Source organism: Rhinichthys klamathensis, unplaced genomic scaffold, assembly GCF_029890125.1.
Source record: "Rhinichthys klamathensis goyatoka isolate OS25496 unplaced genomic scaffold, OSU_Roscu_1.1 h1tg000189l_1, whole genome shotgun sequence".
Taxonomy (NCBI): domain Eukaryota; kingdom Metazoa; phylum Chordata; class Actinopteri; order Cypriniformes; family Leuciscidae; genus Rhinichthys; species Rhinichthys klamathensis.
Genome location: NW_026606716.1, coordinates 54374 through 74876, shown reverse-complemented (window position 1 = coordinate 74876; position 20503 = coordinate 54374). Strand labels below are relative to the sequence as shown.

The following is a 20503-nucleotide window of genomic DNA, read 5'->3' as shown; positions in this document are numbered from 1 at the left end:
TCGTCGGCCGTTTTAAAAGCTTGAGCTCTTTTAATTCGAGTGGATTCAGATTGGCTGTAAAAATCGTTCTGAAAGCGATTCCAAGAATATCATTCCTCGTTATCGCCATAGCAAGTGGTTTGGACTTTCCTATTTTTACAGAATTATGACGATCATCAAAACTAGTTATCGTTATTGTTACTGTCCTTGGTGTGAACATGTACGGCATTGGTGTAAAATCTTGCGAGTGCAAACAAACGACGTAATCTCGTCAATGGAAACTTGGACACACGATTGAACATACTAGGACACGGTGTAAAGGTCCGCATGTTAAAAAATAAACACGACCTCACGTTGTGTCAATCACATTTACATACTAGTGTCTACGAAACTTTCTTCCGTCATAAAAAAATTCGATTTTCTGCATTTTCGCATTCGTTTTGAGAGGTGTTTTGACCATTCGGAGCCACCGTACAAGCGAACGCCAAAATCCAGAACTCTTCAGGATCAAATGGTTCATGGGAATTGGTGGTCTTGGCTTATTATGTGGCTATAGTATCGCTAGCAAAGCATCAAACTGAGCCAATGACATCCTGATGTAAACTCTGGATCGCTCGGGATAGGCCCTCAGTGAACTCTCCTTCCTCTCTACGCAATCTCAGGATTGGATGGACTGACCCAATATTTCCTCTTCCCTTTTCTCTTTTTAAATAAGAGAGAGAACAACAAAATCATCCTCACTGCTTGAAGACTCCATTTTGTATTGTTTTACGATTTTCTTCCGCAACGGATTAATCAATACGCATCGGACTCAGTGTGCGAGGTTTCAGTGCGTGACGAATTTTTAGGATAACGCAAATTTCGGACTCAGTGTGCGAGGACCTTAAGAGTGAGAGTGTCACTAATCATTGCTGAGATCTCTACAGAATCTGATGAGAAATTATTAAGTTCATGTTGAGATTTCCGATGCTGAACTTGACAAATCTGAACTCACTTTGGGACATCATTTAGATCTCTTCTCAAACTCAAAAGAAATTACCGGGGTCTTTTTCCCAGGAAAAGTCAATGTCTCCATTTGATCTTCATTTAAACTCATCGGTGTCTAGGGAAATTAAAGAGATCTCTTGCGATTCTTCTTTCCTTGCGGGACAAAGTCAGATCAGCTGGGTTTTGTGCTGGGAATGCATCAGTGGCTATTGACGCTAATATACTAGTGTGTATATGTGCACACAAGAATGGAGTGTGTATATGTTGCTGTTTGGTGATTGACAGGCAAGGGGACAGAGGCAGCAATGGAGTGTGTGTTGTTTCCCCGTGAGGTAGACCGCACCGCGCAACGAACTGACAAACACAACGTGACACGGACCCTCCCCTTGGTGCGCGCTCAAGGCGGCTAATTAAACAGCTCTCTCGAACACACACACACACACACTGTAAGGGATTTGAAGCACAGACACAGTGTCAGACACACACACAGGATGTGAGCTAGAGTTATACTGACCCACTGCCCTCAATCACAAGAGGCTAAATGAAAAGCAGCAAGTGACAATGTCTTTGCATGGCGTCACCTTCACCAGAGAAAACACTGAACGCCTGCTAATAGTGTCACACTGTAATACCCAGAGTCAGTGACAACAAACACTATCATACAACAAACCAAAACAGCAAATTAGCTATGAGGATTAAAAGGATTTTAAGGATTCAGGTTCTGAATCTGATTCCACTTAACCAGCGATTCCCAACAGAGGTTTGTGTACAACGGAGGCAAAATGGAGATTTAAGGCCCATTCACACCAAGGACGATAAATATAACGATAAAGATAACGATAAAGATAACGATATAGTTCTAAAAATCATTCTCCATATTAAAGAAAGGCAAAGTTCACACCACAGCTGTAACAATAACGATATAGAGAAACGATATCGTTGGGATCACATTCAGAACGATTATATTTTCCAGCTGTCGAACGATAAAACACTGACAGCCAATCAGAACCCACTCGAATTTCAGGGCTCGCGCATTTAAAATGGCAGACGACATTGTGGGGAAGTTAATCGCCGAGGTCCAGAAACATCCAGCAGTGTTGGACAAGTCAAGCCCCTTTTCATGAAAATGGATATGGAAGACAATCGTTCATTCCCTCTGAATAAACGGTGAGAAGTATTAACGTTACCTCAGGGATCCACAACATGCTTCCTTTGAAGTTGCGGTGAAAAAGACTAGGTGTTGTTTCAACCCGAAAAACGTAACCATCCCGACAACCATATCAGCCAGCCATCCCGACCAACGTAATTAATAAATGATATTTTATAACATTATAATATCACGGTGGATAAGCTCAAAAGCAGAAAATCTAGTGTGATGTTTAACACAATGAAGATCAGAGACTGCCAGCCTGTTAAACGCTGCTAGACACACACACACACACACACACACACAGTGCCCTGGGTGTCGCTGTCATGTGGACTCGCATCGAAGCGGCTGGTTGGCACGAGGGCAGAGCCAGGCGAGCGGAAACAGACACGAGGTGACATGACAGAGAACACAACGAGAAAGAGGTTTTAGGGGGTGTTTGGAGTGTCAATAACCCTCTTCAAACCTCTAAACACTGACAGATCCTCCGCAGGCATCGAGGAACACACTGCATTCACTCATCCTGACTACATCCATACAAACCCCACAGTTCTGCTACCAAAATACACATAGGCAGCGCACCAGCTCCCGTAGAAGCTCATGAGTGACTGCTTTGGAAAGCTTAGCGCTGGAAACAACTCTCAAGAAACACACATGGAGACTCAACTCATGATCGATTCCAGTGGAGTCCATGTTAGCACCATGCTAAGCTAAAACCGTGAAACTGGTGTGAGAAAACTGCATAGTGCACGTATATTAAACATGCAGTCGTTTTTGAATTAGATTAAACTATTATTATTGATAAGGTTTGGTATTAAATGAGTTTCTCAACTCATTTTTTCACTGAGCTTGTCTATCAAACACAATTCTGCCTGAATATGGTAATCATTTAGAGCCACTATGTATTAAATTACTGCGGCGAAAGTATTTTTTGCAAGGGTTATTATAGAAACAACAATTGTTGGTTACACTTTATTCCGTAACACTTTATTTTACAGTGTCGTTTGTTGTTACATGTACTTACCATTATAATAACAGTAAATTATGCATAATTACATGCAACTAACTCTCAACCCTAACCCTATAGTAAGTGCATGTAGTTGTAATATATAGTACTTCAATATATAATTACACTGTAACAATGACACCTTAAAATAAAGTGTAATATTTTTTTTTAACCCTTTACTAAAGGATTAGGGTTTGGTTTATGGTTAGTTGCATGTAATTATGAATAATTAATAGTTATTACTATAGAAACTACACGTAACAAAGTGTTACCCGATTGTTTTACAGATTTATGGTAATCTGATCTAACTATGGTTACCATGGTACATCTTTGGGGAATGCTGCTTATTACATGTTCATTAAGTTAATTACAATAGTAGTAACTAATCCTAAACAGCTCCACAAAATAATACACGTATATTATGTGGTGTTCATTAATAGCATTTCCATATGTAATAACACATTAAATTGAAAAATGCCTAAGACAGAAAGCAGCTGCCAGCTTATATTCATAAACACACATTAGCACACCCAGACACACATGAATTAATTGCAGTGTAAGTGTGCGAGTCGTGGTGAACCGGCCCGCGCTGACCCGAGTGCTAAACGACAGGGATCTGTCACATTCCTGGCAGAGAAATAGATCAGGGGAGAATCCACACACACACACACACACACACTGTGCTCTCATTACATCCACCCCCTTCCCCAACAGTCCGCCATTGACATTGCCATTGGCACCCATACAACAAGTTTATTCACACACACACACACAGAGATTTAAAGGTGCAGTGTGTAATGTTTAGTGGTGAGGTTGTGAACTGCACCCAACAGAAGTTACGGTGGCCGACAGGAAGTGATGACGCCAGTTAAGCAATGAGGTTTCTTTACAAAGATGAATTAAGAAATTAGGTTTACTTAATTATTCAGTAAAACGATATGTTATTGTGAATATTATTGTCACCTGTTCATCATTGTGTCAGTGTTTTATTCGCTGACTTTAACTCGCTTCTTTCCACGAAGAACAACATAGTGACGAAACGAGTTTGTCCGTTCAGGGCCACTGTAGAAACATGTCGATATAAGGAGACCCGCGGTGTGTGTAGACAGAAACGGCTCATAAGGTAATAAAAACATGACGGTTCATTAAGTAAGGTCTTTATACACCACTGAAAACATAGTTATGAATATGATATTGCATTTCTGTCAACAGATCCTCCTAAATATTACACACTGCACCTTTAAGATAGTGTCTAAAAGCCTGAATCATGCAAACATACAGTGAAACCTTGGAAAGGAGACACAGCACACCGCTATACGCATGTAATGCAGTTCAGGCCCAGTCCTGATTAGGAGCGTAACTGGACTCGCTCATGAGGTCAGATGAGCTCTCCGGTTCCTGATATGGTCTGAGTCGAGGCCTGCTGGGTCGTGTTGATGCGGTGGGGTTTATCTGCTGTGTGTGAGAGGCATGCTCAGGGGACAGAAGAACAGCAGTGACTTACTTTACTCGTTTCTGAGGGTCGTTGAGGGTCCCGGAGCCGAGACCAGGGACTGATTTACGTTTGCGTGGTCTACCAGGGCCTCGACGTGCTGGGCTGCGAGGAGTCTCCTCTTTCCTGGAGGAAAACATAATGAACTTTTGCCACTCGTGTCAAAATGTTATTGTGCAAATGATGACCCTTTGAATATTTTCAGCATGAAATGGTCTTAGGGTTATTGAGTTTCATAACTATGACTAGGGCAACCACAACATAATGGTTAAACTGATAATCACGATTATTTTGCTCAAAATTATAATCGCGATAATTAATCAGACATGAGACGGTTAGCATTATATATAAGGCATAACGACCATTTAGCGCGTTTTAACCAAGCTACACTTCCCCCAAACGGTTCATTTAACCAACTATGATAACTTCATCAGCCAAGTCAACACAAAATGCATGGTTTTGATAAGCGCTTTTCTTCACATTAGATCTTCTAAGCGACACAATGCGATTGCAAATTAGACCAATTACACATCCAGATCGCTCTGCAAATTCGCACTGCAAAGAACGACGGCCTACTTGTTGATATGGACTGAAAACTGGCTGTCGTTTTCAACTGATTCACATCAGGAAAAGTGGTAAAACCTTAAACTTCAAAAGATAGAACAGTGAAACTCCTCGTGATTTCCAAATTACTGTTCATTTAATTCTGCAAACATAATCCCAAACAATAAGGTAAACATCTAAGTTTAAATATTTTCCAAATAAATCGCTGAGGGTTTGATTGGAAAGCACAGTTTGGGGGATTTCAGCTCTTTACATCTGGCAACCACAAACATCAACGCTAGTGGGGACTTGTTACCAATGCAAGATAACGCAAATATCAATTAAATGAAAAAACGCGTTTTGTGGGCAAATATCGCGATGATTATTAAAAATAAATAATCGAGAGAGGCAAATATCGGTATCGTGATTAATACACAGTTAATCGTGCAGCCCTACGCCTGTCGCCTAGGAGTGTTTGCATTTAAACTGGGATCCGACAATTTGGTAACACTTTACAATACGGTTAATTAGTTAACGACCTTAGTTAACATGAAATAAGAATGACCAATACTTCTACAGCATTCATTAACCTTAGTTAATATAAATTTCAACTAGGGCTGGGCGATATGGCTGAAAACTGTATCACGATATCAGTGTTTCATATCGGTCGATATCAATAATTATTGATTTTTTTATGACCCATTTAAAATAAGGACCAGGAGAAAAAATATATTACATTTAAACATTTTTATTTTAAACTTACCCTTCCTCTGATTACAATCCCAAGACAGAAATGTCAACACAACCATGGAAAACTCAAATAATTAGAATGTAAACATAAGTCTAAATTCACAATCAGACCTGCAAACTCCTCAGAGTAAAAAAGGTGACAGTGGTGCGGCGGGACAGGGGTGGTGGGGGGTTGTGATCGTACGTGCCCCCTGCTTGATTTCTTTTTTTAGACATCACGGTTCGGTACGATTTCGGTACAATGGAGTAAAAAGCAAAACAGAAATATATTAGGCATTTTTATAAATGTCTTAAGCCTTGTATTTTTTAAATAAGTTTTATTAATAAAGGCATAGAACCAGTTTATTTATAGTGCACTGATAATAGTTTTATATAATTGGTTTATTAATTAAACTAATAAAAAGATAGATATGAGATATGTTTGGTAATTGTACCTGAATGAATTTAAAATTAATTTGCTATATTTCAGATCAATATATTTGTTTTCCTTAATTTTAATTAACCCTAACTTTATTCTCACCAGAATTATAAATAATTGATTTCCGTATAAAATAATCTACCAACATATTTCACTTTCTTTTTTAATCAATGTGTAACTTAAATAAAAAATAAACAGATTAGTGCTCTGTTTTGAGGACAAGAAATGAAAACCAATGCGATATGATGAATGTCCAAAAGATGGAACACACAGACTGTTTTAAAAAGGGTTGGATAAATATGTTTTGCTTTTAAAACGGTGTGTGACAGTTGTAGGTTACAGTTTGACAAGAAATACAGTGTGACAAAAGCACAATGTTGTGTTTTATTGCGAGTATAGGCCTACACAAATATAAGTAAACACTTTGCAGACTGAATGATGTCCTATTAACAAAATGACGGAGTATGTTTTTATGTTTCCACTGTTCGATCGCGCCCGCGTGTCTCTCTCTCTCTCTCTCTCTCTCGCGCGCGGAGTCGGACACACACACACACACACACTCCAGCATTGAAATCTTGACATCGCAGCCTGTTCATTATGATGTGTTCACATCAAACGCGAATAGAGCGAATTATCCAATAATATTTCGCAATTCTAGCCTGCATGGCATGCAGATGAAGGGCACTCATTTTCTGCTTATCAATCGCCGGTTACTGAAGAGGAACCCAGCAGCACGAGACAACGATATGGCGCAACAAAACTGACACGTTACATGATTGCCTGAGCGTGTCACTCCCTACGTTGCTAGGTTACCAGAGAGCGCGTGCCTTTGATAATGCAACCAAACTTGCTTCGCAACCTGTGGTTTCTTCCGACGAAGAAAAAAAATATCGAACGTTTTATCGAACACATTTTTTATTGATATCGATCACGTGTCTATCGCGATACATATCGTTATCGTTTTATCGCCCAGCCCTAATTTCAACATTTACCAATACGTTATTAAAATCAAAGGTTGTATTTGTTAGCATTAGTTAATGCACTGTGAACTAACATGGACAAACTTTGAACAGATTAACTAACATTAACAAAAATGATTAAATACTGTAACAAATGTATTCCTCATGTTAGTTAATACATCCACTATGAACCTTATTGTAGAGTGTTACCGACAAAAATGTACGATATAATTGAAAAGTGACACAGATCCCCTAAAGCAAGGTCAATATTTTGAGTTTTGAGTTCAGGCTTACTGGTGGTCATGCTTTCTCTGGAGTTTGGCCAGCTCTTTCTGCTTCTCTTTGTAGCGCTGTTGCAGCTCTGCCAGCCTCACACGCATCTCCAACTCCTGCCCATCCATACTGTCCACACCTTTCACTGGACACACCTACAGGAACACAAGCACACACTTCCCTTAGTCGCTGGTTAGCGGCTCCAACCTCGGATGACTTCTGGACAGACTTTTGCTTCTAGCCCTGAGTTAAAACTAGGGATGCTCGATATATCGGCCACCATATCGGTAAACCGAAATTGCCCCTGACAGTGGACAACATGCGCTTTTCGGCAATATACGGCTTATTATGGTAATTCCGTCAGCAAATGACAGCAGCTTTCTGGCAGAGCGGGAGGGAAGGATTTGAACAGAGAGATACGAAGCGCGGCAGGTTAGAGTGTTTTGGATTGCATAAAATAGTAAAAGAAACTAACAAATACATTGCGAAAGAAGTGGTAGACAGCAGAAGAAGGGATTGGGATGATTTTTAATTAAACTTGGGAGGCGGATGGCCGTTACTCTTTCACGTATCTTTACATGTGGTGTACGCATGTGTATGTGTGTGTGTATGAAAAAAAGTGTCCTAAATGAAAACTGTGCAACCCAATGTCACAAAAAAGACTTGTATCTGATGTATTATACTTCATTTTTCAACTTTAAAGTGTTAGTTCCTTTCGTTTGTGATTTTTCTGTTTTTTAAAAATCAGAAAATGTATTCTCGTTTTTTTAATTTTTTGTCTATTTAAATTCTATTTACAAACTCACCACACACAATAATGGTCAATAACTGTAATTTGTTGAAAGCTAATCTTTTTCTGAAAAAGATGACACCTTGCACATGAAGATAGCACATTACTTTAGAATTTTACAGTCAAAAAATCAAAATGTGTGAAAAACACCTATTTTAGCTTCAGGTTCTAAAGGGTTAATGGTGAGACTTGTTTTTGTAATCAGGCTCTCAAAAATTATATAAAAATTTGGATTTAGATTTATCGGCCAATATATCGGTTATCGGCTTTCAAATAAAGAATTATCGGTTATCGGTATAGCCCAAAATCTTCATATCGGTGCATCCCTAGTTAAAACTTTTCTGAAATTTTAGTTTGTTACAGTCCTTGTGACACAAAAAAGTACTAAAGAGAAAGAACGCAAGTAAAGTAGGATGAAGAAAACATATTTGTTAGATACAGTATATAAAAAAACTGAGCATATGTAACACATTATGAACAACATGAAAAACATGTACACGAGAGAACAAAACAAGGGTGTGTTACCGGCTCATGGCGAGGTGTCCAGCTGCATTTTCTGCGCAAGTTGAGAGATCTTCTAGCCGGAAACTGCATCTCCACATCTGTGGCGCCGCCGTCCTGAGAGCCCAACTCAAGAGCGCGAGCGGCTGCCAGCGTGGCCAGACTCTGCAGGTCGAAAATCCACTGATCTTCTCCTTTTGGTGGAGAAAAGGAAACGCAACAAAAATAAGTCAAACCAAAGATGATTCAGACACCAGATATCATTTTTTACTAGTGTGTGCAGGACACTATAGTTCATTTATGTAAGTGAGGAGAGCAAAATAAAGTAAACTGTGACATATTATACCCAGAAACTCTTCATACAGTGACTACCAGTAACATTTATACAAATTTAGGAGCAATAATTATTCCGACACTTTGAGCTGATCGTGTTTTGCTGAAGTGTTTTTTCTTTAATTGCTAATGCTCTTTTTACACACAGACTGAACAACATGAAGCATTGCTTGGTAATCGGTTGAGCTAAACTGGTATTATCTAATTGTGTAGTTAAATTTAACAGCTGACAGATATTCAACATAATTCATCTGTGAGAGTCTAACAGAAGGACGGACAAAACCACTGACATATCAACTGATCTGATAACTCTGAGTTCTGCTCATATTTCATTATCATTTTCTAAACTATAGCAAATAAACTGTGTGAGAAATGTTGAAGGTGTCTGAATAAGCTTTGGTTTGACTGGTAATTTCTAAACTGGTTCTCTCACAGCAAACATACCTGGAGTTTTACTGCAGCTCTGGTGATAGCGCTGCAGTTCGAGATCCGCCAGCTCACTGAGCAGCTCCATGCCGTGACAGGACGAGTTCAGCGGGACGCAGGATCCCGGGGATTGGTAGGAGACGGGAGGAGAGGGAGGAGGACAGTCTCCACAGAAAGCTGCCGCAATCAGGAGCTCCAGACTCCAGTAACTCGACGTGGGACTCTGGGAGCAAGTTGGAGACTCAACCGTGGCACAGATTTCCTTGTGATCCTCCTCATCAACCACAGCAACCTCTGCTTGGACGATGGCGTTTGGTGAACAATCAGAGACGCATGGTTGTTGTGGTAATGGTTCCGGTTCCTTTAGTGTCTCTAGACTGGAAGACTGAAGAATATCTTCACCCACTCCTTCCTCAAAGGTAACAGTTGGCTCCTCTTGATGGATTTCCTCCTCAGATAACAGGGTAGGTCCTACTTCACAGTCTGAAGCTTCAACAGGTGTGCAAATGATCTCGACGCGCTCCTTTTCCTGATTAGCCTGTACGGGTTCACAGCATCTCGTCTCCACATCGTCCCCTTGCTCAAACACACCCTCGGGCTGGTCCTCGGCCGGGCGTGTGGCGTCGACCTGCATCGTTGGCTCTTGGAGAGGCCTCACCATTGCTTGGCAGTCTAGGCCCTCTCCCAAGCTGGAAAGAGCTGGAGGAGTGTGTTCAACGGGTCGGGTCTGAACGTCCTCGAGATCCGCGGGCTCTGCGAGCTGTACATCTTGAGCGCTGGGGCCGTTCCTGTATCCCATGGTGATTTCTGGATAGGTATATCCAGGTGGCAAATCTGTGACAGGGAACATAAATGAAGCTCAGATGCGTCAAGAACAAAGCCTTTAAAAATATCAGCGCAAAAACTTGTTTTACACTTTTGACAACCTGTTTAATCTTCATCCTTCGGATTTTGTAACACATCTTTCCCTCGCGGGTCAAAATGACACTTTTTTTTTTGTCCAGAAAGCTTATTTTATATCATTTTGATAATATTTTTCTATATTTTATAAAGCATTTTTTTTTACCTTTAATTTACTCGATTTGATCAATAAATAATACATAGTAATTTAAGCACATTCAACTTGAATTCAAAATATCTCATACAATTTCATGCATAACCCTTTTAATTCAGCTCATAATATCTTACATTGGGAGTCTTTCCCGACGTCTCGTGGAAAAATAATAATACAACATGATATTTCATGACTCAAGATGGCCTTATATCTCTATATGGAGCAAATGAGCTGTTCCTCTGGGTCCTAAAGTCAGTTCGCTTCAGATGCATTCAGATACACATGTAGACATTATAAAATAAAATATATTTTTTGGTAAAGTTTTAGCATTTTTAGTTTGATTTTTGAGCATTTTTAGGTTTTTCTATGTGTCCTGAAGCATTTCTCGCATCCCATTCATTCCTAAGGGGGTCAAATTGACCCGCGAGCGAAGGATTTGTTACTTTTTTACATTTCAACCACAAAACTCCTCGAATCCTTTAAAAATGTTTTGTTGTGTATTCGTGGTTCAAGTGCGACAAAAGTCCAAGGCTCTTGTCCCCATTGATGAACACTCAATTTTTTTTTATTTTTTTTTCAGTTTTTACTGGTTTGTTTTACAATTTTGACAACCTTATAAGGATGACTTGTTTGTTTAACAAGCTTTGCGCCAGAGGTCTGAACAAAAACGCATTGTATTCCACATGACAGTGCCACTCTGCCTTGATCTTAGCTCTTTGTTAAGAAGTGCAGCTGTTAAAGGGGTAATTCTGAGGTAAAGCAGGGCTCTCTCTCTGACACGGCGAGATCCTTGGCATGCTGCGGCAGTGAGGTGTTAATGATGATCAAGAAGGTGTAGGCTGGGGGATGGGGTGAGTCTGGACGAGGTGTTTCTCCATCTTTACTGATGTGATGGCGCTGGCGGACATTTTCTGCATTTATCAGCAGCTTTAGTCAATCGTGCTCTTGCCTATATAGCCGCCCACACAGAGCCACAGAGTCTAAAAAAAGCCCTGATTGTTTCTGCATGAGGGGCTCAGCATGAATAACAACCAACATGTGGCTCGTATGTTTTTGAGGCATGATGACTTGAAGCAGGACGACGCTAAATACAGGTGTAAACTGAGGTCTGAAGCGTTTTGAGCTTGTCCACTTTCAGCCACTTCCGGAGGGAGTTGAAAACACATTCGACCGGATTGCTTTCGTAGTGTAAACGCTCATGTGATCGAATGTGTTCAAAGATCGTCTTCTCTCCGTCTACTGACCTCATGAGTGAACATCATGAGAAGAGCTCTAGCCAGACGGGGTTAAACTTTGACAGATGAAGACCCAAGTTTGTTTTGAAGATGAAAACATACCAAACACAATGTTCTCTCACCATTCCTGATTTCTAACACACACTCACAAAGTTCGACTGGTCTCGAGTCTGTCAGAGCAGAAACTGAAGCTGATGCTCTCCGTGTGTTATTTCGTCATCTCTGGACGCGTTCATATGTAAATTGCGCAAGTTTATTTTGTCCATTAGATCAAAGATCTGAAAAAAAAAAATACATTTACCCGCCCATAGACCCTCCCCTCGACGAAATCAGGCAGAAGTGTTTGAAAGTGGACAGAAGAGACGGATTAAAACACCAAGTGTGAACGGGAATGTTTCCCTCGTCCACTTGTGATCCGATCCACCAAAACGCATCTTAACACCAGGTGTAGACAGAGCTTTAGCTTCAAAACAGCGACAGAAGACACACAAGACTGTTACAAGTCATTATCACACGGCTCTGTGGAATACTTGATTCTGATTGGTCAATAGTGCCATCCAGCGATATGTTATTCCCTGATAACGACCTCTGAAAACAGAAACACAGGCTCATCCGGGTCGCCTGCTAGGAACGGTAATTCTTCGTGAAAGATTTGCTGTTTGTGAGCTAATAAAATATTAAAAATCAATATTTTGTGTACAGTTATTTAATTATGCCATCCAGTATCGTGGATTCACTCTCTCTTGTTTCACACAAACGCAGCGGCGGCCATTTTGTGACTATTGTTTTGTACACTGTTGGATTATAGGATAACTCACAGGTACGATTTTAAAACAGTTTAATCTGAAATCAATATCTCTTATCCCCATAATTATTTATGTGGTGAAATCCTGTGTGATTATAAGTGGTGTGACTGTATACCGTATCTCTTAAATGTCCGTCTAGTTTGAACGGCACAATATTTGGTGTCGAATTATTTACTTATGTGGCAAATAAGCGGGAATGATGTACATCCAGCCGGTTGTTATCTCAGAATAAACCCCTTCAGGGGCGGATGAAGACCTGATCCTGATCACCCTGTCGGGGGTTATTCTGAGATAACAACCGGCCGGATGGACATCATCCCGCTTATACACACAAGTAAAAGCATTGCATTTTATAGAGTCTTATATTACTATGTAAGGAAGCATATCTGCTCACCAGGCTCCATGGACTGAGGATAGTCCTGGGGCGGCTGGCCTTCCACCCTCTTCTCCTGGGACTCCACAGCTTTGGGCAGCTGTGATGGGGAAGGGCTGATGGCCGGGGAGCGCGGCGTCACAGCGACCGGACTCGGGGCGGGACAGGGAGTAGAGGGGGTGCTTTTAGGGTGAGGTCGCATACAAGGGGACCGGCAGCAAGGGGACAGGTGTGCAGTGGATCCCCTGGGAGGAGACGAGGCCCGGTTGGACGGGCCGTAGGAATAGCATTTAGCAGGTTTGGGAGTCCTTGGATCTGATAGGATGTCTTCTAGATCCATGCTCTGCTCTTCTGGTTTCTTTTGCACCTATGCATTAAAGAAGTCAAGTCACATTTATTTATATAGCGCTCTTTACACTACAGAGTGTTTCAAAGCAGCTTTACAGAGATAACAGGAAAATAAATGCAACTAAGTTTGTTTCCAGAAGAAAAGGAATGACGGAAAGTCAGAAAGGAAAGAGAATTCAAGCCTCGTAATGAGATCTGGACAATTTGGTTAATTAAAGGAAACTGACATATATTCTCAAGACTGCCAGGTCATGCAATCTACACATCAATGTAATTGCAATTTGACACCCCTGTATTGCTGAATCAGGTTTCAATCTAGACCCTAATGGCTCAGATCTATTGATTTTGACCTGCAATTAAAAAGAGTAGTGCTTGGTCCGATCACGCCACAGTTCATGGCAGACTGCATTTAGTTGTGTATGTGTAGAATGAAACTGGTTCTTGGAGGAAGTTATGGATCCTAGGGAGCAGTTGTGGGATTTTTTTAAAATAAAACTCATGATTTATTGGCTCCAAATGTTGTTTACTCCCCTGCACACAAAAACAACTGTGTAGTTTCATGGAAAAGAGCACATCCTCTCTCAGTATCAGGTGTCAAACATTAGCTCATTTGAAAGCCCAGCTGTTTCTAAACCACTGCATTTTGTACAGTCTGATATAAAACGGCTATTTGGGAATCAAAACTTGACGTCAGGAATCGGATACTTGTTATAACATTTTAATTTCGATTTCTCTTATCGATTCCTTTGTGAGCATTTCGATATGACTTTAAACAAGGCGACTCTATAAGTGTATTGGGCAACTCTTAAAGTGACAGGCGCAGCCGTCTATAATAACACTATTCAAACAACAAAAGACAAAGAGAAAATTCACTCGTTCTTGACTGAATAACTTTTGTAACTACATTTGTAATGTGAATTTTATTTATAAAGTGCAGTGTTATTTTACATTTGATTGCAGTTTCTGTGCCTGAATACCTGAAAATCTTACAACACTGATTATTTCAATCGTATCTTTGTTCAATTTGTTGCTATTGCTATTTTTTTATTTGTTCTTTTTTAATTACTGAGTGTTTACTTGTCTTTAATAATGCTTGACATGTATACTGTATTAGTTAGGCTAATTGTTTTTCTATAGTACTTTTAAACCACAGGCACACGCTCCTTGTGTAAGTGTTCTTCTGCCTGTTGATTTTTGTTCATGATATTCAGCTGCAATTAAATGTTTTGGAATAAGACTAAATGTGAACAATATCTAAGGTTTGTTTTTAACCTTATTGGAATCTAAATTATTAGGAATCGATAAGAATCGATAACCAGAATTGAAATTGGAATCGTTAAAGGTGCAGTGTGTAATGTTTAGCGGCATCTAGTGGTGAGGTTGTGAAATGCACCCAACAGAAGTTACGGTGGGTGACAGGAAGTGATGTCGAGACAGCAGAGAGTAGCCAGTTAAGCAATGAGGTTTCTTTACAATGATGAATTAAGAAATTAGGTTTACTTTATTATTCAGTAAAACGATATGTTATTGTGAATATTATTGTCACCTGTTCATCATTGTGTCAGTGTTTTATTCACTGACTTTAACTCGCTTCTTTGCACGAAGAACAACATAGTGACGAAACGCATTTGTCCATTTAGGGCCACTGTAGAAACATGTCGATATAAGGAGACCCGCGGTGTGTGTAGACAGAAATGGCTCATAAGGTAATAAAAACATGACGGTTCATTATGTAAGGTCTTTATACACCACTGGAAACATAGTTATGAAAGTGATATTGTATTTCTGGCAACAGATCCTCCTAAATATTACACAATGCACCTTTAAAATTCAATATGATACCCAACCCTAGCTATACGAGGGGTTGTGTGAGGAGCTATACGACTCTGGCTCTCTAATTAAATGTTTTGCAATAAGACTAAATGTGAATGATATACGTTTTTTGTTTAACCTTATTGGAATTGAAATTAGGAATCGATAAGCAGAATCGAAATTGGAATCATAATAGTTCAAATTCAAACGATCCCCAACCCTAGCTCTACGAGGGGTTGTGTGTGTGTGTACCTGGCTGTGGTCGACTCTGGCTCTCTGCTGTAGCTCTGTGGTGTTTGCAGCTCTGTGTGATGGAGGTGGTGGCGTGTGATGGCTCGGGTGTTGCTGATGCTGAAGCTGCTGGTGTTGTTGGAGAGCGTAAAGCTCCTGTTGGCGTAGAAACTGCGAGCGAGGATACACAGCGGGATGCTGCATGTGGGAATGGGCCCCTCGGGCCCTGTAGACTGGGGGCCACAGGCCAGACTGCTCCATCACATCTAAGCAGAGAAACACAAGTGTTAGTCTTATCATGTGGAAGGCCATGTTAGAGATCAGGGGGAGTGTTACAGAAACTTTCTATCTTAAGTTCTTCATTCGTATTAGAGAAGCAAATCTTAAGTTGATTTAGGATTCTTATCCTATCTTATAAAACCTCATCTTATCTGTAGTTAGGAAATCTTAAACCCCTCCATCAACTCTCAGGTCTGTTACCAAGCAACCAACAACACGCAAACAGCTGCTGTGAAGTAAAATGGAAAAAACTCAAGAGATTAAAATGAAGAAACAAAGTGGTGGTTTTCATTAAGTGAAGTTTTGATAAGCTTGGTAGAAAGGGCAAAGCCTAATCCTTTTAATTTCATATTAGTCTGTAATTATTTGTCAGAGTTTTGTCGTCAAAGTGCAGCACATCATTTGGGTGTTCACAAAGTCTTTCCCCCTTCAAACATCGCTGTTCTTCATCTTGTATCATTAAATAAATGTGACGTCATTCTCAGACAGGGCTATTATTATGTGATTTTTATAGTTGGCTTTTAAATACTTGGGGTTGGACACCATTAGGGTTGTCCTAAAGTTAAGGATTTTTTTTGTGGAGTTAAGATGCTTCTGTAATACCCTTTTCCTATCTGTAGTTGAGATAAGATTTTGCACTTAAGAAAGGTAATTTTGTAAAAAAAAAAAAAAAAACCTAAATGAGGTCCTAACTGAAATTGCCATGGTTACCAAACAGAGAAGATAGGATTATTAAAGTTAGGATCTTTCTGTAATGCGCCCCCAGAATGTTAATATATGGGTCTCACTTAGTTTTTAAACGGGTACAGGATAGTTTTAATAGTATTTCAAGAAGCTTTTAATGATTTAAATCTAGTCTTGAATAGCACAAAAACAAAAGGTAATGTGGTTTGGAAAGAACCATCTGTTTAATAAAGATATTACATCCTTGGATGGAGCAAAACTTGGTGTGGTATCTTCATACAAATGACTGCTCCATCAAATCTAATCAGAGAAACACAAGTGTTTGCCTCGCACACTGAGTCTGAAATTTTCGTATTAATGTTAATATATGGGTCTCACTTAGAGATCATGCAATTAACCAGCCATCCAACCAACCAACCAATTAACCAGCCAACCAGCCATCCAACCAACCAATTAACCAGCCAACCAGCCATCCAACCAACCAACCAATTAACCAGCCATCCAACCAACCAACCAATTAACCAGCCATCCAACCAACCAACCAATTAACCAGCCAACCAGCCATCCAACCAACCAATTAACCAGCCAACCAGCCATCCAACCAACCAACCAACCAATTAACCAGCCATCCAACCAACCAACCAAGTAACCAGCCATCCAACCAACCAACCAATTAACCAGCCATCCAACCAACCAATTAACCAGCCATCCAACCAACCAACCAGCCATCATACCAATTAACCAGCCAACCAGCCATCCAACCAACCAACCAATTAACCAGCCAACCAGCCATCCAACCAACCAATTAACCAGCCAACCAGCCATCCAACCAACCAACCAATTAACCAGCCATCCAACCAACCAACCAATTAACCAGCCATCCAACCAACCAACCAATTAACCAGCCAACCAGCCATCCAACCAACCAATTAACCAGCCAACCAGCCATCCAACCAACCAACCAACCAATTAACCAGCCATCCAACCAACCAACCAAGTAACCAGCCATCCAACCAACCAACCAACCAGCCATCCAACCAACCAATTAACCAGCCATCCAACCAACCAACCAATTAACCAGCCATCCAACCAACCAACCAACCAGCCATCCAACCAACCAATTAACCAGCCATCCAACCAACCAACCAATTAACCAGCCAACCAGCCATCATACCAATTAACCAGCCATCCAACCAACCAACCAATTAACCAGCCAACCAGCCAGCCAACCAACCAACACACCAATTAACCAGCCATCCAACCAACCAACCAAACAACCAATTAACCAGCCAACCAGCCATCCAACCAACCAACCAATTAACCAGCCAACCAGCTATCCAACCAACCAATTAACCAGCCAGCCATCCAACCAACCAACCAACCAACCAACCAATTAACCAGCCATCCAACCAACCAACCAACCAACCAACCAACCAATTAACCAGCCATCCAACCAACCAACCAATTAACCAGCCATCCAACCAACCAACCAATTAACCAGCCATCCAACCAACCAACCAATTAACCAGCCATCCAACCAACCAACCAACCAACCAACCAATTAACCAGCCATCCAACCAACCAACCAATTAACCAGCCATCCAACCAACCAACCAATTAACCAGCCAGCCAACCAACCAACCAACCAACCAATTAACCAGCCATCCAACCAACCAACCAACCAATTAACCAGCCATCCAACCAACCAACCAACCAACCAATTAACCAGCCATCCAACCAACCAACCAATTAACCAGCCATCCAACCAACCAACCAATTAACCAGCCAGCCAACCAACCAACCAACCAATTAACCAGCCAGCCAACCAACCAACCAATTAACCAGCCATCCAACCAACCAACCAATTAACCAGCCATCCAACCAACCAACCAATTAACCAGCCATCCAACCAACCAACCAATTAACCAGCCATCCAACCAACCAACCAACCAACCAACCAACCAATTAACCAGCCATCCAACCAACCAACCAATTAACCAGCCATCCAACCAACCAACCAATTAACCAGCCATCCAACCAACCAACCAACCAACCAACCAACCAACCAACCAACCAATTAACCAGCCATCCAACCAACCAACCAACCAATTAACCAGCCATCCAACCAACCAACCAATTAACCAGCCAACCATCCATCCAACCAACCAACCAATTAACCAGCCAACCAGCCATCCAAACAACCAACCAATTAACCAGCCAACAAACGAAAAAAATCACAAGATATTTTTTGAAGATTGTTACATTTTTTAAATAATGTTGATTACTAAACAGTTTTGGTTACCATTGACTTCCACTGTATGAAAAAAAAAAACATTTTTCAAAATATCTTATGTTCCACGAAAGAGAGAAATTCATACAGGTTTGGAACAAACATGAGGGTGAGTAAATGATGCCAGAATTTTTTGGGTGAATTATCGCTTCATTTATATTTCAAAAATTCAATGTCAGTCCAAGTATTTAAACTAACTTAAATAAATAAATAAATAAATAAAAGTAACTCTGAGTTCCAGAGAGACCCGTCAACCAGCAATCCCACGCTCTTTTTGGAGTCTTGCTCCCTGTTCACCACTTTCGTTTTCTCACACTTAACTGCATTCCTCCCTCAATTTTTCTCACACTAGATGTCTCCAACCCAAATGTGCAGCCTTGCGAGCACAGCATGATATATGCTTACACCAATAAAAATTTGGTTAAAATTAAAGTCAACATAATGGAAGCAGTTCCCATTAGAATAAATATTACACAATCATTTGACAAACTATATTCACTCCCTTTCCCTTGAAAAATCCCCTTCCCTGAAAACCACAATGGGCCAATACTCTAACATGTAGTCTAGGCGACTTCTTAGTTCCCATGTCATGGATAAACTCCTGCCATTCCCCTGGCAGGAACAAAAAAAAAAGAAAGCCATCCGTGCACATCCACAGTGACACATCTTCAGCCTCCGGAAGTCAAATATGTTTTTCTACTTTTCCCATTTCACATAGTTTCATTAATGTGCATGTTCAGCTTGATCCCTCTCTCACCCACCCCTGTCCTTGCCTTGACACGTCTCGGACCTTTGCTCTGGGACATTAACCCAGCTTAACTAATGTTTCCCGGGGGAAGGCTTTTGTGGATGCACTTCCCCTTTGAGCTGATATTTCTGTGGAGAACAGAAGGAAAGTGTGCCTTCTAAGGGGCTGTTTACACCACACCGTTTTTTAACAAAAAAAGTATGCGTTTTGGCCGTTCGTTTACATGACAACGGTGAAAAGAGTGCCTGGAAACGCAAACTTTTGAAAACTGTTTCAAAGTGTATGTTTTTGAAAACGATCTCCATGTAAACAGCAAAAACGTGAATCTCTGCATATCTCACATGCGTATTACGTGTTCAGTCTATAGGGTTTCATCGCCATCTACTGGGCTGGAGCAGAATTCAGGGTTTTTAGCCGTTTTCGCGGATCCATGTAAATGGGGATCGTTTTGACAATGGTGTTGTCTGTACGCGGCAAACTCAAAGGAAAAATGTCTCTGCTTTAAGCACATCGTTGACGTGTAAACGTACCCTCAGACATTAAAATAATTCGATTTCACAGCCTGTTTGCGGAGCAGAGGCCTGTGTAGACTTAAAAGACTTATGTTACTTCAGCTTATTTTGAGCACATATGGCAATAGCTTTGAGGGGGATGGTGAGAGCATCCCGACCCGGACCATGTGGGAGTGGAGCAGGTGGTCGACCGGAAACTGTTTGTGCGATTCAGTGCATCACTTGCACGCTTTCGCTCTTCTTAGCAATCTCATAGGCCGTTATTCATAGCAGCTCTTTATCTTTATCTTAAAAAAGATATGGACATTTTAATATCCCAGGTAAAGATCTCAGTTCTTTACTACTCTGTAAAAAATCACATCCGTATCATCTAGTTTACAGGACTTTTTTGAGTCACAAATACACTAAGATGTTTAAAGAAACAGAATTCTCCAAAATGTTGTTCCAACTAGTCAGTTGTCAGTTGTCTGGAGAAAAGTCGCCTAGACTTTAAAGACCCACTGAAGTGCCTTTGTTTGATGCGTTGA

At 40.7% G+C, this 20503-nt stretch overlaps 1 protein-coding gene across 1 annotated transcript in view; it reads right to left on the bottom strand.

Annotated features, from left to right (window-relative positions):
- The window catches only part of LOC130095236 (BAH and coiled-coil domain-containing protein 1), a 71722-nt gene that overhangs the window by 29368 nt on the left and 21851 nt on the right, over positions 1–20503 (bottom strand). The window contains exons 9-14 of the mRNA XM_056261923.1: positions 15485–15729; positions 13094–13439; positions 9623–10438; positions 8870–9039; positions 7576–7709; positions 4624–4737 (exon numbers count right to left, since the gene is read on the bottom strand). Coding sequence (XP_056117898.1) covers positions 4624–4737; positions 7576–7709; positions 8870–9039; positions 9623–10438; positions 13094–13439; positions 15485–15729 — 1825 coding nt within the window. The remainder of the gene's footprint in view (positions 1–4623; positions 4738–7575; positions 7710–8869; positions 9040–9622; positions 10439–13093; positions 13440–15484; positions 15730–20503) is intronic.